Below are 27,421 nucleotides of genomic sequence, written 5' to 3' on the forward strand. Positions count from 1 at the left end.
TCACACATGGAAAAATTGATGTTTTGCGACCACAAATATGCATACCTTCTAGTACATCTCAGATTATGTCACTTGAGATGAATGAAATTAAGAACTTTATAGACTTTTGTCTTTCCTGTGCAAGTTTAACATTAAGAAATTATGTATCTAACGATTTAATAATACCCTTTTAAAAAATAATAAAATTAAGTTAGCATCTTCAGAACTGTTAATACTGAATTACTACTTGTTTAAAAGCTACCTGTCTTTACAGAATTAACAAAAAATATTTCAGGTAGTGAAAAACATTTTTTTTTTGAGAAAATGTCACTGCTTCAGCTTCAGGATAAGGTACAGTAAATGTTAGTTTAATAAAAATATCAGATTTAACTACACAGTAAAAGAAAATTTTTAATTTAAGTAAGAAAAATGTATGTTTAGAATTATAACAATAAGTTAGAACGAATCTGATAAGGGTACATAGTAAGGAACTTAAAATTTTGTAAACCCTTTATAAAGTGTTTGTTCATCAATAATATAAGACATTAATTTCCTCATATAATAGGTTAATTTTTCTTGTTCAAGTTACTTGTGATTCTATAATTTAATCGTATTATAAAAAAAAATATATAGACTACAGTATGTCTCAAAGCCTACTGCGTATGAAATAACCAAATCATTAAATTGAGCTATGTATTTAAATATATTATAACAATTAGATTTCAAAAAATTAATCTAATAAAATTTCTCTTAAAGCTATATTTGCATTTTTCATTTACTGTAACTATAAAAAAAATATTGTCAGTGCCAAGTTATGAACCACATTCGCATTGCTTTCTCAATCTACGGACTTGCAACCCATCTCCCTAACCATTACACTAAGAAACCTCTAACGAGTTTTTGTGGAAAATTATGGTATATCAACAGTTAATGCCACTTTTTCTTAAATTATTTATAATGTATTTTGGGTGTCACGAATGTAGAATTAAATTTTCTGATTGTGATATGTACCATCAACCATCATTAAACGCATCGTTTTCCACATCCATTATACTCGTTCTGTGATCGATACGTAAATAAACGTGTCTGTTTAGCACTTGAAAATGTAACCACTGGTCACAAACAAACACTAAACTCATTTAAAATACATATAAAATTGCTTCAGCACTTCATACAGGATTTATTGAAGTTTAAAAATACGAGGTTCACGAGAATCCGCCATTTTATACATTGCGATCAGAACAAGCAATTGCTTGAGACATGCCTGCAGTGGTCTTGGCAAAGACGATCTTATTCGTGTTCTTAAGCACGGTCTCAGCGACTATGAAACATGTTTCTACGATGGTGTTCTCAAGCAACGAGTATGAGACAGGAGAATGCCCTCTCATAAATAAGAAATATGTGACTATCATAAGATGGTCTTCATCAAGATTGTCTTGTTTGCGATCACTTGAGATCATCTCAAGCAACCTCTATGGCACACAAATGTTAAATAAGAATGCATATAAGAATTTCTTGACGAAGGAATCGCTCAAGACGTGAATACAAATACCACCCTAGGGACAGCTAGCAGGAGCTCCTCCAGAAACCCCTCTGGAAGGCTCAACCATTTGGACGAAGGACTGGCCACGATTCTCCTTTCACGACTCCCCAGCGAGCGTCTCTGGTCTCCACCTCTGCACACTCGTTCACAACTGTCTTGATTTGCGGACGTAGTAACACTATCAACACCATGTCAACATGGCCAAAAGGACACAACGAGTCCACTTCACGCATCAACCGAAACTCGCTGATCGTTAATTATTGTTGATATTGTCCGTACCCTGCCTGCCCTTGACCAGCCTGCCTTGTCACCAACTCGTCCCTGCTATTGATGTACTTAGCCCCTTTCTGCACCAACACTCTTGACTTACTCTCTTTCTCACTACTCGCTCGGCGAGTAAAAATTGTCACATCGTCAGTGAGTCTTTTTAAAGAACAATGTGCTATTCTGACCCCCCTAACTGTACCCCAATCCGATGAGCGAGTTTTTGCAACTTACTCGCTCAGCGAGTGCCAGCTCGCAGGGCGATTTGAGTATATCAGTCCTCGGACGAGTTAACTTCGTACACCGCGGCTCTCACTAGTCGATGGTAGTAGCTTCCTTCCCCACGGCCGATGGTTCTAAGTCCGAACTTAAAAACAGACCAAGTCCCTCTTACCCAAATCAGTGGCTAAGTCCAACATCGGGCACCATCGTGGATTCCGGCAGCATGACGGCGGTGTTACTTCTTCTCTGCTTGTCCTTCTCTGTTTCTTCTTGCTGTGGTCCCGCGGAGGGGTGCATACATATACCCAGAAGCTCGGCGTCCGGAACGAACCAGAACGATTGCGCACGGGGCGGAAGTATCAATCCGCGCCCAGAGTTCGGCGGAAGGATCGCGAACAGTCTCGCACCGGAACTACCTGCTGTTCACATGACCTGTCCTCACGACTGGCTCAGAACCTCTTCCCCTGGTAGTTAGGCAACTGGAAATTCTTCTATGTGTGGTGGTAAGCACTCAGGGGTTAACATGGCACAAAGTCGGGAAGAACGTAAGAGCGTTGCGAACGGCAAAATTACAACTGCAACACGTTGTTTTTTATAAACTTTTTCGACGGGAACTAGCTACGAGGCTGGCCAGACAGCCTGCAGGTAGAGCACGATGCAGATGGCGCCCTTCTACCTCCGCCGTAGGCTCGGCACGTCTCCGGAGCCCCATCTGCGTAATGTGGCGCAACTAGGATGCCGCTGTTCTCGAAGCTTCGGGTGTCAAGTCGACCCTGACGACACGAAACTTCGAAAAGCTGCGAGACCTATCCAGAGCAAGGCCTGAGGACTACATAGGCGGCGAGGCTCCTGAAATCGCCCTCAGCACAGCACGGGTTCGTGTCCTGACTGCAACCCCGCCAAACCACCCAACTCACAACACCTCAGGGTCACCAAACATCCGTTATCTACATCACCATTAAAACCTAATATCTGTTTTCCCAACTAGAGGTAGCTGGGCGGCAATCCGTGGCCTCATAGGCGTTCGCAGGACTTCAGTATTGGTGGTGCCAGATTACACAACAGCCCTGTCATTCACGGACCCCGAGCCTAAAGCGGGGGGTCCGGGGGTCTCCCCCGGGAAAATTTGGATTTGAAAGCGCAAAATGGTGCTATTTAAGGTGTTCCCGAACAAAAACATTAAATACACGGATGTAAAAATTTTAACATTTTTTATGACAAATTATGGCTTTGAACGTTATAATCACCAGGAAAACTACTAAACTATTTACAGTTTTAAGCTTTGTTGAGCCATAAAGTAAATTGCACAAATTGTTTGCAAGGAATTCATGCTGGTGGCTTTGAAAAACCGTACTTATATGTTTTCTGAAGACGCTAAATATATGCTAGAAAATACATTCTCAAATGTTAAGTTTTAAAATCAACAAATGAAGGGAGTTCTTGTAACATACCTAAAATATGTAAAATATTAAAATAATAAAAATACACAACTAAGAGTGGGCAACAGTTTTAACTTTTGGAATACAACAAAAATTTTTGTCGGCGACTGCATATAAGTCATCGAGTAAGCCTATCATTTTAACTAACTAAACTCTCTTTTTTTAAATAAACCCTGGCGGACGGCGGCTATTATTCCGTGCGCCTGCCGAGTGGAGTGAACAGTGGACACCGAGGCGCGCATTCTATGTAATTCGAGGAGAACTAGGAGAAGTATTTACATTTCAGAAGTTTCGTAGCCGCGGCCCGCGTGTACAACACAAGTAATTGCACCTGGCTTGTTTCCGTGTGTATAGTTGGTTCAAATGATAATTGATATACTGATAGTGTTATGAGCACATATCTGTAACTCGACACGATTGGAAAACATATTTTTTTGGAAATAATACGGATTTTTGTAAGTATGTATTATTTCTGCTTGTAAAAAACAAAATAACGTTAACCCTAATGGTGGTGCCAAGGCACCTGTGGCACCTACCGTGCGCACGCCTATGCGTGGCCTCGAACTCTACCCGGGGGCCCGCGGTTCGATGCCCGGGGATCTTGCACTCGGACCTCGAGGCCCGCAATGGCTGTGATGACAGTACAGTTGCAGCTTACCCTGCGGCGGTATTGCCTGACTAAGCAACAGGTCTGAGCCATAGGCGGCGAGGACAGTGAAGTGAGAAGGGCGAGTGAGCGAGCCCTTGGTGAGCGAAAGTGAACGACGAGCGACGGGTTTCGTGTGCGAAGCCTTCTCGAAGCATCCGGACGGTGTCGTGTGTGACGAGTGATTCGTGCGAGGCGGTATTTGGGACAGAGGTGGAGAGAGCCACTGTCGAGCCGAGCTCCAGTGGGGAGAGTAAACTGTGGACTTCCAGAAAATACTTATTAATTAGTGAACAGGCGTTCACATTGACGTAATTAAACCTATAGCTTAAATATTATGTAAAGAGTAAAACACTATTTAATTAATTGGCATATCCTTTCCGGATATATTTCCCACACGTACCAATAACTTTCTGTTTCGTTATTGTATTCATTTTATAACTACTTATGTTTTATTTCCTATGTTATTTGTCCTTTAGACTTTTTAACGTGTCAGGACTTAAGTTTTTTTTTTAAGTTATTAGAGTTTGTTCATTAAAGTTTAGTATCATCACAAGATAAGAATATGTGATTTTGCTGAAAGCCTTAACTTAGCCGTAAAGCCGGTAGAAATAAGGAAATAAAAATAATTATTTACGGCTCTGCGAACGTCATCGCCGCACCACCGGCAGTAAATAAGTTGATAAATTTAAAAAAAAAAAAAAAAGAACACTGCAGAAACGGCTTGCCACGAATCCCTCGCGTGCAGAACTACTCGTCCAGGGGCTCCTGCAGCCGGGTTGAGAGGGAGGGAGGAAGGATGGGAGGGGAGGGGACGCGGGGAGCTCAGCAGGCTTCCCCCCCCCCCCTTTTCAAGGATCCAGAGAATTCGCTAACGGGTTTCGAAACCTCGGCCTGCAGTTTCTGACGCATTCCGGCCGACCGGATCGAGACCACGAATAGCCGGCTGGCTGCGAGGGAGCCGTCAGACCAGCCCCGCCTCGGGCGTCGAGAGCTGCTGCGGAGAAGCGGAGGTGCAGGCGCCCACCAGCAGAGGGATGGAAGGTGCGGCCATCAGAGGCAGCGCTCTCCAGAGAGTCCTGGCTTTGAATATATATACTGTATAGAAGTCGCCAGCCCAGGTTAAAATTTCTAATACGGTTTTAAGTAGTTGGTTAATTCACCGTCGCAATCGCCACCATCTGTAGGGCATCGACTTGTTGGTGGTCCCTAGCGGGACAAGTGTCGAACTCTTCAAACACCCCTTCCCCCTCACGTTGAACGACCTCGAGCTGCAGTGAATGATTGGTGGGGGGGGGGGGGGGTGCGGGGGAATGACAGCGGGCGACAGTGCTGCGCTCTAACGTGTAAATAACAACTAAGACGATACAGGGCGTTACGGCAGCGCCCTGCAGCGGTGAAGTTCCCAAGCTGCTTATCATACGCTTCTGAAAAACGTAGAGTAAATCCTATCCACTCGCGACTTCTATACAGTATATATATTCAAAGGTGAAGGAGAAAGCTGGAGATGGCGAGAGAATGTCATCCCGGCTGTCGGCGCTGGTTGACATTCATCTACAGCAAGGAGGGATGCATGCATTACCACACACAGACTGCCCCCGATTTACAAACCGGGCATTTGTCCAGAGCGCCTTCCTGTTTTTAAGGTGCGGGAGGATTCACGGTGGGAAAAAAATGAAGGATAAAAAATTTGAGGGGCGGGAAAAATAAATTTTTTAACGTACGGTAACGATTTGATTTTCAAAAAAACACGCGTCAAATCCTACAATTTAAAGCATAACAGAGAGACAGAAATTGTGCTGCCCTCTATGTATTGTTACGAGTATAATGTGGGGGAACTGGGATCATAATAGATAGTCCAATTACGTTTTATTGCATTTTTATTCATTACCAATAAATAATTGTACTTAAAAAAAGTCTGAACACAAATCACTTGCACTTTAAAAAAAAAGACACAGCGTATGTATTTGAAAAAAAAATTGTTTTTTAGTTCATCCCGAGCCGACCCGCAGCCCGAAACACACAGAACAGCGACGCCTATTCACGTCACTCCACGCGGCGGCATCTGTAAGTCCAGAATTCCCGGACCGCTAAAGGTGACAATAGCCCGACGCAGGTGGGTGGGTAACGTGGACCCTTGTAATCCGACCAGGCACACGTGGCATTCCTTACGTCAAAGGACGACACGTGACGTCAGTGGCCGTGCGTGACCGCCGGTCCGCCCCTAACCTGGCGCGCATAGCTGTCTTTCTTTATTTTTTTAAAAAATCGCTTTCCTAAAACAAATATTCCGGATCAGACACGCTGTTCGTTTCCCATCTCGCCCCGTAAAAGAAGTTGATTTTAACGATTTTTTTTAAAGTCTCAAAAAAATTAAGTTAAATACAAATATATTGTGAAACCTGCTTAGAAAACACATATTATGCGCGCACGGTAGGGGAACAGCATTTCCTGATTTCGCCGCCAGGCAATCTTGATTGTTCGCCCCGTCACGCGACCGCCGGTCGCCTACTGGCGTAACAGTTGGCACGCATGTCGTCGGCAGATTCCTGGCCGGGCTTCAGTCGCAGTTGGCCTCCCGGCGAGATCTCGATTCCTGGATCCACGTAACCGAAGACGTCCGTAAAAGTTCTACGGTAGCCGCCATCAGCGAGATCGTGGTTTTTTTCTTCTCTCTATTTTTTTTTTTTTTTTGGCTGTTGTCGTGAACGTGGCATCGAATAATGATTTTAGAGAATAATCTAGGCATTGCTATTATCTTTGAAAGATTTGTGCAATGGGAGTGCATGACTTGATGTAGGCTTTTGGACATACGCCATTGCTTAGCACATGTATGTCTGCAGAAGAAAACTACAAAAAAACACAAATGACAAAAACACAAATTAAGCAAAATTGATGTTGTCAGGATTTAACGCCACACAATATTCCACAAAAGGAATATGGTCAACAAACAAGGGGGAAAAAAAAACAAAGAAAAATGGACAAACAAAACGAAAAAAACCCCACAAATGATGACAGCACAAAAATTCCTAACCCAAAAAAATTCAACACAACAGTTGAAACGAGACAAAAACACAGCAAAAAGAAAAGACGAAACAAACACAATAGTTTTCCAATTTTGCTTAATATGTGTTTTTGTCATTTGTGTTTTTTTTTTGTAGTTTTCTTCTGCAGACCTACATGTGCTAAGCAATGGCGTATGTCCAAAAGCCTACATCAAGTTAATCTAGGCATTGATTAACATTATTAGTGAAGCATATGTAATATTTCTATAGTTATGAAGATTTATGAACTATAAGTCAATTTGAGTACCGATAAAGAAAAGAGTTACTGGTCGTTGGCGTAGAGAGGTTGACCATTAAAAAAAAAAAAAAATAAATAAATAAGAGATCGGGCGTGTGCTATAGCGAACAGGAAGACAAACAAACCGGACCATTCATCGTCGGTCGGTCCTATTAGGGAAAAGGAGGGGGGTGGCGAACGGGCCTATCCACCAACCATCCTTCTAAAAAGAAAAAAAAACTTCCCTCGAATTATAAAAATTATGAAACGTTACAAAAATGTGACTCAATAGTTTTGATACTGATTTTACAAGGGATCGAAAATTTCTGTTTTCAAGTCGAACTGCTCACTCAACCAGCCCCTCCCCCCCCCCCCCCCCCAAAAAAAAAGAGAATCAAAGCTGGGACCGTTACCTACTAGGTAACAGTAGGTAACTGCTCCTTGATGATGGCTACTGCAATGTCGGTCGAAACTTCGGTGAATTATTCGCCAAGGACGCGGCTACAACCCAGAAGCCAAGCTACTTCAGACAATGGCCGTCAAAGCCTGCGAACATTATTAATTTAAACGTCTGTCCACTAATTAATCAGACTTGCACAAGTACACCCTCTGCTCTTCCCATTGGAGTTCTACTGCTCGCCTCTTACCGCGCACCTCTGTCCCAAAACACTGCTTCGAACTGCTCACTCGCCCGCCGCGTCGTGACACAGTGCCGTGACATCGATCCTCGCACGCGAATCCCGTCTCTCGTCGCCCTCTATCGCTCGCCAAACCGAGTCATTCATCCTCTTCAATTCACTGCTCCGAGGATTCGCCTGTCGGCCTCCGTCTTGTATGCTTGTCAGGCAGGGGCGTAGCCAGGGGGGGGGGGGGGGTTAGGGGTTCAACCCCCCCCCCCCCTAGCACCAAATCTTTAATTAATTTCTTATTCATCACTCAAACAAATTTCATATTAAAATTAATAAAATTTTTACCATTACAATATTTAAATTTAAGAACCGAAAACTGCTAATATAGCACTATTTTACACCTTAAAATCCAAATTTTCCCGGTGGAGGACCCCCGGTCCCCCCACTTTAATACGGGGGGGGGGGGCATGCTTCTTAACACCCCCCCATACACAAATCCTGGCTACGCCACTGTTGTCAGCCCTTCTACGGAGAGTTCTCGTAGTCCTCTACAGTGTCTCGTCCCCGACTTAAACGCCCGAAGCTACGAGAACAATGGCGTCCTAGTTACGTCACCACTTCACTTGAAAGTGCCCTCGGGACGCGCAGAATGTTCCAGACAAAAAAAGGCGCCCCTGAATCCGCGGGACAGGGGCGTGAATGACAGAAAGAACCGGCTAATGGGAGGTACTTGTAAGGGGGCCGACACCCACGTCCGGGAGAAGGTAGGGATTCCCTTAAGACCCACCGCTGGGCGACGCGCCAGGCCGGCCTACCCCATCTCCAGCAACTTCGTAGCACTGGCCTGCCTCGTCTAGATCAGCCTCGTAACAATTTATATATTTTCAATGTCGCGCAACATTTGTACTAATTTCCCCCCTAATACCAACATTCTACCCTCCTCGTCGTTTTCGACTTTATTTTTATTTTATTATTTATTTTCTTCTTAAAACTAATTTACACAAATACATTCGTTTCAAAAGGAAATTTAACGTTCACAGACGCAAGCTCGTGCGAAAGTAAAGAACGTTTGTTCGTCTATATATATTTTTTATTCAAGATAATGAAACCAAACTTATTTTACATCACATATGATATCTTAACTTTTTTTCTACGTAGTCACCATGCAATTTTAAACATTTGTCGTAGCGTATCACCAGCATTACTATGCCTTCTTATATAACATATAAATTAATTTATAGTTTGATTAGGATTACTTACCCCTCTTTATTTCCCCCACTCGAATGCCAATGTAAAAATTCAGAGATAAGTAAATATGGCAATATCTGTTAACCAAAAAACCAAACTCACGCCATTTTTTACCGTAAATGTTATCCAAAATAATTATAATAAAGTTTTTATTATATTAAGTTTAAAATTATCTCGCCAATACTGATTGAGTGGACCCCATAACGTTTTTATTTTTAAAATAATTCTAACCCTTGTTTAAACTTAAGAGGTGATATTTCTAAGAACGTTGAATAAGAGAAGGTAGCTGAAGGTATGTTTATTTATCATTTCCTATATCTTAAATTAACTTAATTTGATGAGAAGATATTATTTTTTAATGTTAAAACCATATTTACAATATTTCACCTTTTATAAAGTATAACTTCAGTAGATTTTGCATGTTATAAATCATACCACATAACATACATCCAGTTTGATTAACTTACGAGATAAGACTTTTATAATTAAAAAAAAAGCAAATACCGTCTTTTCACCCCTTTTGCGGTCGAATATAAAAAATTGGTATAGGTTAAAAAAATAATATTAAATCATAATTTTGTACTTTATTCTTGCTCAGTATCTTACTTTCATCCTAATTTGCTGGATATATAATTTATTACTATAAAAACTAACGTGCCCCCGTTTCACTGCTTTTGTGGTCTAATATCGAAAAAAATTGTAAAATTACTCTAGGTAATTAATTATTTACGTTATTTATGCTAAGATTCTTACATCCAGCTTTGTTTGCTATTGGGGTATGAATTTTTTATGATAAAACATAACTTACTATGTTTTCACAGCCTTGAAGACGAAATCCGGAAAAATTAAAAAATAAAACTTGTAACTCTAATGTTTAATGTTCATTCTTAATTTCTAACCCTTAGGTCTAGTAGATACGAAAATATGATTTTTTTCCCCTTTAACCAAACATAACCCCTTTACACTCCTTAGGGGCGGATTCTTGCAAATAAGTTAAATAATAATTTAATAGTTAATATTTTTACCATTAACTTACGTCTTAATTAGTTTTGGAGATAGTTTTTTTTTTAATAATTGAAGACTTACCCCATTTTACCCGCCATTTAAAGACGAATTTTAATAAACAAAAACAAGCAATACGTAACTCTAGAAACAAGTTTTTTCAGTTTCTAACTTCTCATTTTAATTGAATTTGATGTTAGTTTCTTCTGTTTTAAAAACACACCGACCCCTTTTACCATATTAGGGTCTGAATTTCGCAAACTGGTAAAATTGTTGTTGGTAATTTTCATATGTTTATAATTAGTACCCAAAATAATTTATTAGGCTTAATTTATTTCAGAGATATAATTATTAATTTTAAAATCATAAGAGTTTTCACTCCTTCGGGGTTGCATTACGCATAATGGAAAATTGTGATTGGTAGATTTCGTATTATAATTATTGGTCCCTTGTGTATTTTGCTATGCATGGTTAGCTTAGGAGATATAATAAATTATCTTCAACCCGTATTTACCTCTTTTTCAACTCTTAAGGATTGAATTTCACAAAATGATATTATTGTAATTGGTAGTTTTCTTAAGTTTATTATTAGTACCAAAAAATAATATTTTTTATTATTAATAAGAAAATTTTACTTAGTCTGTAAACACGGGTTTTAGTCATTATCACTCTTCTAAGAATATAATTTAGAAGATAAATACGGAAACAGAACTACTCATCCTACTCATCAGCGTATTCTTAAATGATTTTCTTAAGCACCGCACACCTAACGTGTGTTCAGGTAGGTGGGGCTCATAAAAAAAAAAAAAGCCAAGCGAGTGTCACCAAATAGCAAATAATAAATAACAATAATGCCAACTTTGCAGGTATCCAGTTATGACTTGAATTCCACGACTTGGCGAAATGACCCTACGACCTCTGACCTTTGTTTTGTTACGACCGGCTGAGACTGACTCCATGGCAGGATATAGATTTTGGGGTGGTGGGGGTGGGGGGGGGGGGGAGGAGGGGCTTTTCTGCGAATGCGCGCGAGCCTGCTCGAAAGCACGCCAATGCTTTCAACAGAACACATAAAAATAAAATGAAATAAAAAGAAAACCTCCCGACGTCTTATTTCCTTCTCGTCGTCGTTGCTATTCGATGCGCGGCGTTCGGGACCTCCGAAGGGCCGAGAACAATCGACAAAATTTCCGGGCGGCACGTGACTTCCGTCCCAGCCTCCGCGCGCCGGGACGCCAAGCGTCTGGTCTTCACGCATCGAGAGAGGAAAAAAAAAATGCGTAACCCCCCCCCCCCCCCAATCCTCTCCGGCTTTTTAAGGGGGTTAGGACCTCGCCTGCTTGGAATTTTTCCATCTTTTTTTTTTGCTATATAATTCTAATTTTGGACTATTTATCCCAATTTTTTTTGGCATGTCAAGGCACAAGACGTATCTCCCAGACCGTTGTTGCAACCACATGATTACGAACAGGCTCTAGTCTGTAAGCGCCACGAGGAAATAACTTGGTATTTCACGCAAGCGACTGCAACTATCATGGTAACCACACCAGTTCACAAGTGTTCACTTCAGCAAGTAGCCAAAGATAAGTCCTATGCCATGTCAAACAAAAAAAAATTGGTTGTCTGTAAAGTCGGTTTACGGACGATAGTTTACGAGACGACGTCATAACAAAACATTGATGAAATGATTGCATACTTTTATGAATAAAATTCAATCATTTTTATTGAATTATCAATATTTTGTATGGATACAAAGAAGGAGTGAAATGAAATCTACAATTTAATTGATACATTTACTTTTATTTGCACTCATTAATTCAAATATGTTTATTACTTTAACGAAGAGATAATTTAACTATAACTTTTAAACATGTTTGCTATTTAACTTCTTCCAATATGTGTTATTCTGTTAAGGATAGGACGATGATAGGAAAAGTAGGAAACGAATGTGAGTGTTTCAAGTTTAATGTGTCTCGAAAAAGTCAAATCGATGGTTGTTCCAATCGAGTGGAAGAGAGATAGATGCGGCGCAAACGTACAATGAGCATAACGGGACAATGTGCGTAACGGGGCAATGTGCGTAACGGGACAATGAGTCATCCTTTTTCGTGCGTTCAGCCGGCGTTCATCGATTTATTAGACGTTGTCACGTCAAAACTTAGCACGGAAGCTTTATTGCAGGCGGTATCAAAATATATTCGAAATTGCAAGACGGCGAAGCCTAATCCCCCTTAATATAGGAACAACAATAAAATGTGTAGGTGATACCGTCTAACCGTTCATGGTACACACATGATGATAGTTTTATTTACTTTCTTTTATTTATTGGAATGAACCAGACCTTGTAGCTCTATTATAAAACCAAACAAGACTGTGTGTCATATATGGTAAACAGACCATTCCTAACAAAACTTTGCACTTATAGTACCCATGTATGAAAGAGATTGAACTTAATACGCATATTGCACAACTAAAACTAACATAATTCATTATACAGCTAGGTATTGCAGAAAATGAACACTTATCAGTATTAAATTTACATAAATAGGTAAATAAGGCTAGCTCATAACTCTACACAGTGCTGTCTGTACATTCATCACGTATATCTCCAACAGAGATACCTACATTTTAATCAAAATATTCACGAAGTGTTACAGATTTACAACAAATAGTATTAAATTAAAAATTACAAGTAATCTCCATAAAATATAATCCCCCCCCCCCCTTCTCAATCCATCAGAACAAGGTTATGCATTACAAAAGTTTGCTTTTACGTATAAAAAAAAAGGTTAGGATAGAAAAGCTGCTCTACAATTTTTTTTCGGTGTGAGGTTGGCAACAAGTTAACGTGTCCGCAGAATAAGGGTGTATGAATATAATGTTTTCCTTCCTCCTATATATAAAAATGAGAATTATTTATGTGAGTTACAAACTTGTTCTGCGTGGCTATTTAATCGTTTAGACACCTATGCTATATATTATAGTCAGTGGCGGACGGGGGGTAAGGGTGATATATCCCCTCTGAAGTTATAAAAAATATATACCTATGCGAGATCTCGGTTAAGGAAGTATGTTAGTTAATGTGGATGATACAAGGTGAGATGTTACACAACACCTGAAATCACAAAACCAAAAGTCAGATATGAATGTCAAGAATGATAACCAGTGGCGTAGCCAGGATTTGTGTTTGGGGGGTGTTAAGAAGCATGCGCCCCCCCCCCCCCCGTATTAAAGCGGGGGGTCCGGGGGTCCTCCCCCGGGAAAATTTGGATTTTAAGGTGTAAAATAGTGCTATTTTAGCAGTTTTTGGTACTTAAATTTAAATATTGTAATGGTAAAAATTTTATTAATTTTAATATGAAATTTGTTTGAGTGATGAATAAGAAATTAATTAAAGATTTGGTGCTAAGGGGGGGGGGGTTGAACCCCTAACCCCCCCCCCCCCCCCTTCTGGCTACGCCCCTGATGATAACGTAACTTTCCGAACGTCTTGTGTTTGACGTACGTATGTAATTTTTTTTTTTCGAATCCCCTCCCGAAATAAATTCTTGTATCCGCCACTGATTACCCGGAGACTGGTCGTGAGGATGCGGTCTCGGCCTGGCTGTGCGTGCCAAACCCAGGTGAGCCTGTGTGCAACAGGATGGACGAGGTGCGACAACTCAGCAACGGGTCGTTACCACAACGCCGAATACCACAACGCCGAATGCCAAATTGACCGCAACGCCGACAGCTAGAAAACTGCTGTGTACCACAACGCCGAAATACAGTAACGCCGAAAAAATGTTGCTGCGGGTTGTGGGGGGGGGGGGGGGGCAAAGGAGCAAAATGAAAAACAACTGAATGAATTCGTGTGCTAACCTTACCTAACCTAACCTTTGTGGCAATCCTGCAATGACATTTTTCGGCGTGCATTAGGGTTACCAACTATTTCACCCTGACCATAAGGGACACTGAACCCCACCTAATAGAGCGGGGGGGAAAATTGGTGCTATTTTAGCAGTTTTTGTATGCCGTATCAATTTTGTATTACAATTAAAACTGTTATAAATAAAACCATGCTTCGTATTGTGATAACATAGAGCTAGTTCAGATGCTACAACAGAATTTTGATCGCTAGTGCCTTGTTTTACGAAATAACTGTTTATCTTAGTTTTTTCACTCGCATTTGCTTGTTGGAACCGTGGTTCTATGTAACAATGTTGAAGCATGCTGTTTTACATCGTTTTCGCCGCAGTGTGCTATTGAAAACTCTCTTTTGCAAAGTACACATTTGGCTTTGTAACTATTATCACTACATGTGAGCCACTTATAGTTATGTTCCCATTGAACTAAATAAACGCACAGCCGTTTCTTTTTTCGCCGTGGCGAATCTGTTAAAAAAGAAAAAGAAAATTTTGATCTTGGTTGAATATCCACGTTGTCGTTGCCCATTGTGTTACATATTTTTTGTATAGATGTCTAGGACTGTTGTGTATTCTTGCTGTGCAATCGTTTGTTTCTTTAATATAAAACATATTAAAGTAGATTTTCTCAGTTTTATTCACTAAGAAACCCTAACTTTAATAGGTTATGGGCCCAGGAAACTCTGAAAACTGAAGAATTAAGAAAACAGCAAAGAAGAAGTCATAATTTGCATTTTCGAATAAATCACACCATATAACCTCCAAATGGAACGAACTTTGAGTGTGGATAAATTTGACGGAAGAAACTTCAGGCAATGGAAATTCCAGATAAAATGTGCCCTGAAAGCAAAAGGAATCGATATTTCTATACAAAGAACAGAAGCAAATGCGGATGCATGGCTAAAAAAGGATGGCATGGCTATGTACATTATCACGTCGTCGATGGATTTAAATCAAATAACCCTAATAGAAAACTGTGAAACCGCCTTGGAAATTATGTCGAAATTAGAATCCATATATGAACAAAAAAGTGAATTGAACAAAATGTTAATTCATGAACGGTTTTACCAGTATAAAATGTCACCAAGTGACAGTGTTGCACAACATATTGCAAAGGTTGAAAATCTCGCAAAGCAGCTCAAGGAAAGTGGTGAAAGCATCAGCGACAATGCTATAATCACGAAAATATTGGGAACTCTGCCTCCTAAATATAGATCACTTAGGCAAGCATGGATGTCGCTGGATTCTGAAAAACAAAACTTGAATAACTTAACGGCAAGACTACTTGATGAGGAAGCTAATATTACTTGTGAAGAAGAACAAGAAATGGCTTTTTTGGTTGCTAATACTAAACCGAAGAAAGAATCAACCAAAAATGAACCTAGTACAAGTGGAATTAGCAAAGAGAAACCTGCGAAGCATCGTTTTGAATGTTACAACTGCGGAAGAAGGGGGCACTTTGCCAGAGAATGTCGTGCACCAAAGAAAATACATAAGAAACCAGCTGAAGGTAAGAATACCATGCTAGCTTTTAATGTAGTTGATGAGTCAAATATAGGCAGTGGTTCAGAAGAAGACACCTGGATCTTGGATAGTGGTGCTTCGGCCCATATGACATATAGAAAAGAATTTTTTGAAGAATATACAGCTTGTACTCAGAAATCATTGACATTGGGGAACAAAGAGTCCATAGAACTATGTGGAATTGGAAAAATTTTAATAAAAAGATGTGTCAATGGACAGTGGGAGCTAAGCATGTTACATGAAGTACTACATGTGCCTAACTTAAGAAGAAATTTAGTTTCTGAAGGCATGGTAACAAGAAAAGGTTATGCCATTGTAAAGAAGGACAGTAATGCTCTAATTTACAATGGTGATGAAGTTGTGATGTGTGCAAAAATGAAGTTGAACAATTTATATGAACTGGACATTGAAACAGTTGTTCCTGACACATGCAACTTAGTGCAGAAAAATAAAAGTGATATTAAAAAATGGCACGAAAGATTAGGACATTTAAACTTTAAAGAAATAAAACAAATGAGCGTGAACAATATAGTTGAAGGTTTAAATATTGAAAAAAGTCATGAAACTGACTTAGTGTGTGAAGCATGTGCTTATGGGAAACAATCTCGGTTTCCATTCCAGAAATCAAGTCGGGCAGAACTACAACCTGGTGACCTAGTATATAGTGACGTATGTGGTCCAATGAGTCATACATCGGTTCAAGGTATGAGGTATTTTTTATTATTCAAGGATGCGGCAACCAGCTACAGACATGTGTACTTCATGAGAAATAAGAGCGATACTCTTGAATATTTCAAGAAATATAATGCAATTGTGAAAAACAAATACCTGCACAGTGTAAAAGCCTTGCATACAGATAATGGAAGTGAATATATTAATAATGCATTTAAAGACTACTTAGATAAAGAAGGAATTGTTCATGAATGTACTGCTCCATATACCCCAGAACAAAATGGGCGTGCAGAAAGAGATATCAGGACAATAGTAGAAAGCGCTCGATCCATGCTGTATGCACGTGATGTATCTTTGGATTTATGGGCAGAAGCCATAAATTGTGCAGTTTATTTGCTTAATAGAACCTCATCTAGCCAAACATCAGACAAAACGCCATCAGAGTTGTGGAATGGAGTCAAACCAGTTTTGGGGCATGTAAGAGTATTTGGTAGTGAAGGATATGTACATATTCCTGATCAGTTGCGGACCAAATTAGAAAAAAAAAGTGAAAAGATGATATTGGTTGGATATGATAATACCAATTACAGAATGTTCAACATGAAAACAAAACGAATTAAAGTATCAAGAAATGTTGTTTTTGATGAGAATAAATATCCTGAACAAAGACAGAATATAGCAAAAATATTCATAGAAGAAAGTGATGAAAATGTCAAACAGGATAACTCTGAAGTCATACTCAAAAACGACCCTGCTTTGAGTGATAATTCTTTAAATGAAATCTCACTGAATGAGAATGAGGAAAGTATGCTCAGTTGAAAGAATGATGATCCTAATTATGAACCATCACATACCCTCAATGATTCTCCATGTGAACCAATGAATCTGAGACCCAGGAGAAATTTGAATTTAGAAGCCAATTTAATGGAATTTGTATTACCATCATCATTTGATGAGGCAATGAAGAGTTCGCAGAAGAATGAATGGTTGCAAGCCATTAAAGAAGAACTAAGTGCTCATGATGAAAATCAGACTTGGACCCCAGTGAAGCGAGCTGGACAGAGAACACTCACAGCCAAGTGGGTATTTTCCATTAAGAGGGGTGACGATGGAAAAGTAAACCGTTACAAAGCTCGATTATGTGCACGAGGGTTCAATCAAATCCCTGGTATTGATTACCAGCAAATATTTTCCCCTACCACAAGGTATGATTCAATTAGAATTATTTTAAGTATTGCAGCTAAGTATAACTTAGAAATCCAACAATTTGATGTCAAAACTGCTTTTTTGAACGGGGATCTTGAAGAAGAAATTTATTTAGAAATTCCTGATGGTGTGCTTGTTGACAAAAGTAATGTATTAAAATTGAATAGGTCACTCTATGGGTTAAAACAGGCAGCAAGGTGTTGGAACAAGAAGTTTACTGAATTCTTAAAATCATATGGTTTTGTTCAGTCACAAGCTGATTACTGTGTATATGTTAGAAATGTTGAAAGTATCAAGGTTATAATGATAATATATGTTGACGATGCTCTCATAATATCATCAAGTAAAAAGGTAATTAAAGATATAATTAGTTTCTTGAAACAGGCATTTAAAATTAAGGAATTGAATTTGTCACAGTTTGTAGGCATAGAAGTGTTAAAGTCTGATAACTGTATTTGTTTACATCAGCGAGAGTACATCGATCAAATTGTTAAAACTTTTGATATGAGTGAATGCAATCATGCATCAACTCCTGCTGATCCGAATGTTGTTATATGTAAAAATCTTGAGGAAACTGCTGTGAAATTCCCTTATAGGGAAGCTATTGGTTCACTGTTGTTTCTATGCTCAGTGTCCAGACCTGATATTTCATATGCGGTTAACATGTTGAGTCGGTATATTAATAATCCTAGTCTACAACATATTAATGCAGTGAAGCGTGTGATTAGATATTTGGTTAATACAAAAAATGTTTGTATTAGATATGGAGAAAGCAATGATCTTATCGGGTACTCCGATGCTGATTTTGCAGGCGATGTTGATACTAGAAAGTCTACTACTGGATATATATTCTTAATGAATGGCGGGCCAGTAACATGGTTAAGCCAAAAGCAAAAGACCATTGCTCTCTCTACCACCGAAGCAGAATTTGTTGCAGCCTGTGAGTCTGCAAAGGAAATACTATGGTTAAAGCAATTGTTGTTGGACTTGGATGAAAAATATGATTGTATTAAGCTATATGTTGACAATCAGAGTGCCATTAAGTTAATTAATAACCCAGTTTTTCACAAACGAACCAAACATATAGATGTCAAATACAACTTTATCCGAGAGAAAGTGGAGAATGGTGTAATAAATATATCCTATGTCCCAAGTAAGAATCAGCTTGCTGATATATTAACAAAGCCATTGCCCACTCAACCTTTTGTCTTTCTAAGAGAACAAATAATGGATAAGCTGTAATAGTGTAATGTTTGAATGTAAAATATTTTTTTGCTCTCATGATGTAAAATTTTAGTGGGAGTGTTAAAAAAGAAAAAGAAAATTTTGATCTTGGTTGAATATCCACGTTGTCGTTGCCCATTGTGTTACATATTTTTTGTATAGATGTCTATGACTGTTGTGTATTCTTGCTGTGCAATCGTTTGTTACTTTAATATAAAACATATTAAAGTAGATTTTCTCAGTTTTATTCACTAAGAAACCCTAACTTTAATAAATCGCACATTTTTTCAACTTAACTTTACCCGATTTACTCAACTTTATCCGTTTTCAACTCAACACACTATCAATATAAACATAACAGACTAAGCGCGGACGAGTGATGCCACCTGTCGGCGTCAACATGAACTATTTGGTGGCCAGTGAACTGCGGAGTAAACGGAGCCTCGCAATGTCGCAATACATATAACAGGTGGTGCGGCGCAGGCGAGGAAATACTTTTTTAAATTTTATGCAGGTGTGTGAATTGAACTTTAAACAAGATACGGGAAATATCACGTCCCGTCCTGCCTACGTACGGGATAATTCTTTTAGTCACGGAATACGGGAAATCCCGTACAATACGGGACGGTTGGCAACCCTAGCGTGCATACATTGCGCGGGGAATTCAAGTGTGTTCGCTGTTGCTCGCAAGATAGCGTTATGCGGACACGTGTTCCAAGGAAGGAAAAAAAAAACTGCTTGTTTCGGCATTTCCTGCCAACCTCTTAAATTCATGCCCCAAAAATTTGCGAACATTCAGTGTTACATTGACATAAACACAGATCTTATAATCTTCGAGCAGTTTTTTAACACGCACATAACATTGTTTTACAAAACAACCAGTCTCTTCAAAACTGCGAGCGACAGCCGTCGAAAGCGCCGACGTGTAGGAGGTTTGCTGACGTAATGTTGAAGCGGAGCGCCATCTTGCCGTACACTGCGCGCGCTACAACAGTACCTGTCGTGGAGGTAACGGGGCGGCACCTACCGGCAACAACGTGAACTGCACAGCGTGAAACGTGTGCCACGGCGAAATACTGTCGTCCCGATTTATATTAAGGCCCCATTGATCAGACGAATCATTTTGAAACATCGCAAGAGACAAAGATTTCGCGCTTCAAGCGAGAAAACAAAAAAAAAAAATCAGTACTCATGCATGCACTTATCAAAAACTGTTGGCGTTACTCTTTAATTGAGGAGGTAGCTGCAATAATGGTCCATGCTCCAAAACAATGTTTTGAGCTATCAAGGTGTAAAGTTTCCTTGGTGGCACACATGAGGTCGGAGCATAGTTACTCCAATGAACACACACGTACATAAGTTATTGAATAATATTCTGTAACTTACTAAACAAATGTTTTCCCTAATCTTTCACTATTAATACACAAACACGTAAAAATAGTAGGTAATCTAAGTATCTAAAAACTTTCAACAATAGAAATGGTTCTCTTCAAAAAGGGCTCATAACATAATCACATTAAACTTTTTTTCATACCAACACAACAAATTAAAATTTCTAGATAATATTTGGCGACCCCAGAGATTAAGATATGTAGAATTCATTTTTTGTATTCTCCCTAAAAACGGACCGTGGGTCTCATAGGCCCTTATTGCAGCAACCTCCTCAAATTCGTGTCTTTGAACCAACACTCTACATCGCTTACAGTTGATTCTATTGTATTCTTTTATGGTCACACGGTATTTAAAATTTGATTTTTTATGTCGGCATTTCTCAGCCGCAGAGATATTTTTGACGCGACAACGTCTAATAAATCGATGAACGCCGGCTGCACGCACGAAAAAGTGTCCCGTTACGCACATTGTCCCGTTACGCTCATTGTACGCTTGCGCCGCATCTATCTCTCTTCCACTCGACTGTTTATAAAGTGACTAAACTATCGTCCGTAAAACGACTTTACAGACAACCATTTTTTTTTTGTTTTTTGTTTCAGTGGCCATACTCCGCGTGTTCAGTTGCGCCTCTTGAGGGGAGAGTGGAGAGCTGAGAGAAAGTGGCCGGCCCTCGGACCGGGGCCCACGCGCGCCTTGTTCGTTACGACGAGGCAGCCTTGTGACGTCAGCGTTCTTCCGGCGGCGGCGCGCGCGCGTGGGAACACGGTGGCGCGTGAGTCAGACCCTTCCCTTGCCGTCTGGCGCGCGCGCTGACTGGCCGGGCGCCCACGAGGCGGCGGCCATAGACTAGGTGATGCCGGTAGAGCAGTCGCTTTGAATATATATACTGTATAGAAGTCGCGAGTGGATAGGATTTACTCTACGTTTTTCAGAAGCGTATGATGAGCAGCTTGGGAACTTCACCGCTGCAGTGCGCTGCCGTAACGCCCTGTATCGTCTTAGTTGTTATTTACACGTTAGAGCGCAGCACTGTCGCCCGCTGTCATTCCCCCGCAACCCCCATCCATCATTCACTGCAGCTCAAGGTCGTTCAACATGAGGGGGAAGGGGTGTTTGAAAAGTTCGACACTTGTCCGCTAGGGACCACCACAAGTCGATGCCCTAGAGATGGTGGCGATTGCGGCGGTGAATTAACCAACTACCTCAAAACCGTATTAGAAATTTTAACCTGGGCTGACGACTTCTATACAGTATATATATTCAAAGGTAGTCGCGGGCCGGATCATGCCGGGTCACGTTCTAGCAGGGCCGGCGCGTCCACACAGGCGAACTAGGCAACCGCCTAGAGCGCCAAGTAGCTGGGGGCAGCGCAGCACGACACATAACATCTCATATAATATGTTTAACGATTATTCAAACTAGATGAAAATGGATTTTTGTAACAGTTTGGAATGTTTATATTGATAAAAGTAATTATTTAAAGTCCACGGTGACCTGTTTATGATTTGTAATAAGTAAAAAAAAGTAAAAAAAAAAAACACAAGCCTGCTTACATTTGATTGTTGACAAAATCTTAGGCTTACGTGATCTATTTTGAGGCAAGGAAAACTTTTTTTTGGGGAAGTCCGGCCCGGGGGGAACATTAAGGTTTTTCGCCTAGGGCGCCAATTTACCTTGCACCGGCCCTGTGTTCTAGCTTTGAATATATATACTGTATAGAAGTCGCGAGTGGATAGGATTTACTCTACGTTTTTCAAAAGCGTAAGATGAGCAGCTTGGGAACTTCACCGCTGCAGTGCGCTGCCGTAACGCCCTGTATCGTCTTAGTTGTTATTTACACGTTAGAGCGCAGCCCTGTCGCCCGCTGTCATTCCCCGCGCCCCCCATCAATCATTCACTGCAGCTCAAGTTCGTTCAACGGGAGGGGGAAGGGGTGTTTGAAGAGTTCGGCACTTGTCCGCTAGGGACCACCACAAGTCGATGCTCTAGAGATGGTGGTGATTGCGGCGGTGAATTAACCAACTACCTCAAAACCGTATTAGAAGTTTTAACCTGGGCTGGCGACTTCTATACAGTATATATATTCAAAGGTTCTAGCGAGGCGGCGCTCTCTGGCGCAGTCTTCTCAGTCTTCTCGTCGTGCACAGGCCATCGACGTAGATCTCGCACGGCGGGGAAATGAAGATAAAGGTGAAACGCAAAGTCCAGCGAATGCTTCCAAGAATCCGGACCACAGGTTTTTTTTTTTCATGCCTAAATATTATTTTGAAAACACGCGTTTCAGCCATCATATTCACTCTTCTAAAAAATACAGTTTGAAAACGGAAACGTCTGCCCTCAGCGACTTTTTCGTAGACCCCACTCGGGATATATCGAGCAGTTTTTTCAAACCGCGTTTTTATGCTCATCGCAAGTGTGTCCAGATAAGCTGGGTCCTCGAAGTGGTAACTAATGATATAATAATAATATTATATTCGTTTTTACTTTTGTTTCCTTTATTAACCTACTTCTTATTATTCATACTTACGTATACTTTCCGCGTTTAATATTTCTCGTAGTACACCGACAACTAAAGACTTACATAACATTACATTGGACTCCACGAAAAATCTCTGCTTCAGAAAGGACTTCGTGGATAGAGAGAAATCAGGGCACGAAGCCGTTGTTTTGGCACTCCGCCACTAGCGACATCTGTCTGCAGACCGGATGTTTCATTTTCCGCGCACACCGCAGACCGTTCGTCTTAAAAGCCCTGCCTCAAGTTCACGATGCATCAGGACGCGAAAGCACAGAGCGGTGCACAATTTTCTTCATTCAAAAAAAATGTTACGAGCACTGAAAAAGGAATGGGAGCCTTGAAGTAAAAGGAGAGAAAGGAAAGGAGGCAAGGCGAGAACAAAAACGACCCACGACAGCAAAACAAGGAGCGAGGAAAAGAGTGGGAAGCGGAATAACAAGCGAGGCAGGCGCAGTTCTCGGAATTTCTCTCTCTCTCTCTCTCGCTCTCTCTCTTTCTCTCTATCGATCATTCTCTCTCATTCCCTCTTTCACTCTATGAAGACGGAACACGAACCGAGGCGCAGCGGCGGCGTTGCCACATCTCGCAAAGCGTCCCATTACTAACGCCACTATTATTTCGCGGATTAATTCCATCCCAGGCTAGATTAAAAGTGTCTATTACACAATCAAACATTTTGACGTGACAACGTCTAATAAATCGATGAACGCCGGCTGCACGCACGAAAAAGTCCCGTTACGCACATTGTCCCGTTACGCTGTGTCCTCGTTACGCTCATTGTACGCTTGAGCCGCATCTATTTCTCTTCCACTCGATTGGAACAACCATCGATTTGGCTTTTTCGGGGCACATTAAACTTGAAACACTCCCATTCGTTTCCTACTTTTCCTATCATCGTCCTATCCTTAACAGAATAACACAGATTGTAAGAAGTTAAATAGCAAACATGTATAAAAGTTATAGTTAAAACAATCTCTTCGTTAAAGTAATAAAAATATTTGAATTATTGAGTGCCAATAAAAGTAAATTTATCAATTAAATTGTAGATTTCATTTCACTCCTTCTTTTATCCATACAAAATAGTGATAATTCAATAAAAATGATTCAATTTTATTCATAAAAGTATGCAATCATTTCATCAATGTTTTTTTTTAGAATGCTCATTGGTTCATAACAAGGTCACATCATATGGCGAGTTACACGTAATTTGGTAACCACTTCTCCTTGTTTATTACTGGCCTTAGGGTCGCCAAAAGGGCTTGTCGAGAGCTCTGTAGTCCAATCATCAACCCAAAGCAGATGTATATGTACTTCAAGTCCACTTTGCTACCCGTTGTATCCGCGAAATAATCGTGACGTACGTATGCTTAGGGGCATATATTTTTCGGGAAATAATGTGATCTCTCGTCAGTAAGGTATGCCCGCGCTAGATATTCCTCCAGTGGCGGCCGCCTGGATGCCATTTACGGACATATCTGGCCGGGGCATTCAGGACGCGCTTGCTTCCGCACTGGTGTGCTGGCAGTAGGCATGTATGTACACTTAATAAAACCAGTCCACCACGAGACACAGACATTGTTACAAAGTTTTAAACACACAGCTGGTCAGGAAATAATTTTTTTTCGCGAAAATTACATGGTCCGACGTATGCTTCTCCGCCCCCACCCAACCCAAACTGCAGCGAAAACAACTCTCATAAAACTGCAGCGCATTCAGAATATTAAAATATTTGAAATCGCTACAAAAGCCCTCCAGCATACTGGCCTGTAGATTCAATGCAACACGAGACGAACCCTCTAAACTTTAGATGATTTTTAAACGTTCTGACTACGTAAAAATAATTTTGTGAGAAACGCGCAGTTTGTAGAAACCAGTATGTTTCCTTCCTCTGTAATTATGGTCCTGAGGAATATCAGACGGTGTAAACGGCCAAAATCCATCCGCCTATATGAAAGACGATTTAAAAAAAACAACAACATTCAATGGTATCCGACCGGTTTGCCAGACCTGCAGAGGTGGTTACTATAGGGGCAGGCAACCAAACTCTGGGACTTCAGCACGTGAGTCGCGTGGGAAACTAGGCCTCGCTCTCCGCAGTCGCAGTGCGCAGCTATAGCGCCAGGCCCGGGCGAGGCGCCACGTTTGGCAACGCCGCCCGTCTAGCTAGCCGCCGCAACCCCCTCCCCGGCAACGGGCGGGTTGCCCCCTCCCTTCTCCCACACCGCCGGAGGGGAGGGGCGGCGGCCATGAGATACCGCCGGTTCGTGACTGTCGTGACGGTTGGGTCGTAAAGCGGGGAGGTGGAAGAGGGTGATGAAGAGAAAGGGGGAGGTTCGGACGGGGAGAGGGGGAAGTGTTGCGTGCTCTCACGGTACACGTCATCAGGCCTTGAACCCCATTTTCGATTCTCGACCCGGTCAGCCCAGCGCGCGCGGCGCGGGCGGCGTTGCCGACGCTAGCGCCGCGGTGGCGGGCGGCGGCGCGGAGAGTCACGAATGGAAGGAGGGGAGGGGGAGAAAAACAAAAAACTCACACGAGTGAAAGAGGGACGCCTGTAGACAAAACAAAACGCCGGAACAGCAGTTACGTTGTGCTTTGCAGCTGTCAGTTACGAGAACAAGCCCGCGTAGAAACTGGCGGAGAGGCTCCGGATAAATTCTCACCGAACCACGGCCTGGTTTATAAACTACGGAATGACGCAAGACGCAAAAATGTTCTCGCACAACATTTTAAAGAGTGCCTGTTTATGAACTACACAAAGCGCTATAACGCAACGAAAGTATTGTTTGACTTATCGCGTTTTGGCTTACGTTTCCGATGGCCGTATCTGAACAGAAGTGTTCCAAAAACTTTTTAAGATGCAGACGTTATGTGCAGTGTTATTTTAAGCATACAATATGCTTACACAGTAAAAAAAACTAACAATTTAAACGAGGAGCAAAGAATTCAGCCTCCACAAGTGACTGGACAGGATTGTACAGAATGTTCGTTCCTAAAAAAAAGCACCGGGAACAACGATTAGACCTACAAAAGTGACTGGACAGACTCATCTAGGGCTGTTCGTGTCTACGCAAGTGACTGGGTCAGGCTAATCCAGAGAAATGCTTGTGCCAACACAAGTGAATTCCTACAGATCTGCGCCCTTGGTTTCCTGGCTCGACCTTTGCTGTGCGATCTAGGTAGGAACTGGAAAGAAGGGACAAACCCTCTTATTTAAGCCGACCACAGGTACATGCGCATACTAAATGGAAGCCCAAAGCAGCCTGCCTCGACACACTTGGCGGCCCGATGCGTTTTGAAAGTTGCCTGTCCACAAAAAAAAAAACCCATCAACGCACAGTTTCGTAAACACTTCGTGCTGCAGCTACCAACACGTTGCAAGGTCACTCTTTCACATCTCATTAATATTAACGATAAAACCGAGGCTTTGCAATGTAAGTAACATTTTATAGCTCAGCTGTAAACATATTTTTGATTGTTTTTTTTTTGTTACTTGCTAGAGAAAATAAACTCGTAGCTATTTTAATGTATACTACTCAGCAGGTGATGTTATAGGCATGTGAGTAGATGAACATAGAAGAAAATGGGCAATTTTGATGAAAGGTGCTAAACTTAAATTAAATAATAGTAGCTTGGGATGAACATTTCAACGTTTTTGAAAGCAACATTTTCTTCAGAGGCCTGCCGACTTAAAGTAATTATCCACTGCAAGCGTTAAGGACGACGCTGGCACCAGCATATAATGCCCGCTTGCCCCTATGCTCAACACAGTGAGTTCAGCCTCTTTACGTCAAGACGCGCGCAAACGTGCGCGTTCAGCAAGGGCGCTACAACAACACCGACTGGGAAGACTTTCAGGCAGGCTTAACCAGCGACTGCCTGAAACTGTAAGGTTCGTGCCACGGAGGTGATGCACACCGGAGGGTTGAATGTCACGGCGCTGCGATCGTGCGATTTCTCAGCCAGTGAAGCAGTGCTTGATGCGCGCGAAATTCACATTTACGCGCTACTGTTCACGCCCTTAACTTTGCACGGTTTCGTTTCCGGGCTTTTGCTACTTACCGAAAATTGCTTGTTTTGGCAATCCCTGGCCACACATTAATTTGCCCAGCAATTTCCGGACATTCTGTACACACTTAAAGCAAACACCGACCCAGACACGACACAAGTAAAAGAGATCACGTACATATCAAAACATACAAATCATAAATACAAGTACACATAATATTACAAAAAAAAAATTATTATGAAAGAGAGGTTTTGTCTGTTTGTCTGTAATTCCAGTGGCGAGGGGACGTAAAGGCCTAGATACGTGAAAAAAAAAAGGGGGGAAGGAGGGGGGAAGAGGGTTTGCGTGTCTGTTCCCACATCGAATAGATGTTTACAAAATTAATTTAAGTATTTTTAAATTTAATTTTCTAAGAGATTTTCCACCACGTTTTCTCGATAATTTTCATGGCAACGGCCTTTTCATTGATGATACTTTCTTCATCTCCTGGCAATGGCTATTGTTGCATTGCTAATGCTTTATTCGCTTTCGAGATTCTTTATACAGTATTTCCGTAATAATTAGATAATTATTATCTTTGCAGTCACACTGTCACAGTAGTGGAAAAATAAATTAGAACTCGAAGGTCCTTAAGAACTATGGAATCCAAGCTGGCGTCTTTGGTTAGGTTTTTATTTTTATTTTTATTCCATTCCATTCGAGGTGCGAGGCAGTAGC

At 41.0% G+C, this 27,421-nt stretch overlaps 2 protein-coding genes across 2 annotated transcripts in view; one reads left to right on the forward strand and one right to left on the reverse strand.

Annotated features, from left to right (window-relative positions):
• LOC134539640 (uncharacterized) overlaps positions 1–27,421 on the reverse strand; it is a 560,732-nt gene that overhangs the window by 455,577 nt on the left and 77,734 nt on the right. The gene's annotated exons all lie outside the window — the stretch shown is intronic.
• The window catches only part of LOC134539361 (uncharacterized), a 66,957-nt gene that overhangs the window by 32,905 nt on the left and 6,631 nt on the right, over positions 1–27,421 (forward strand). The window contains exon 5 of the mRNA XM_063381345.1: positions 4,994–5,137. Within this exon, the coding sequence (XP_063237415.1) occupies positions 4,994–5,137 (144 nt within the window). The remainder of the gene's footprint in view (positions 1–4,993; positions 5,138–27,421) is intronic.

The sequence above is a fragment of the Bacillus rossius genome, chromosome 15 (genome assembly GCF_032445375.1).
Source record: "Bacillus rossius redtenbacheri isolate Brsri chromosome 15, Brsri_v3, whole genome shotgun sequence".
NCBI lineage: Eukaryota > Metazoa > Arthropoda > Insecta > Phasmatodea > Bacillidae > Bacillus > Bacillus rossius.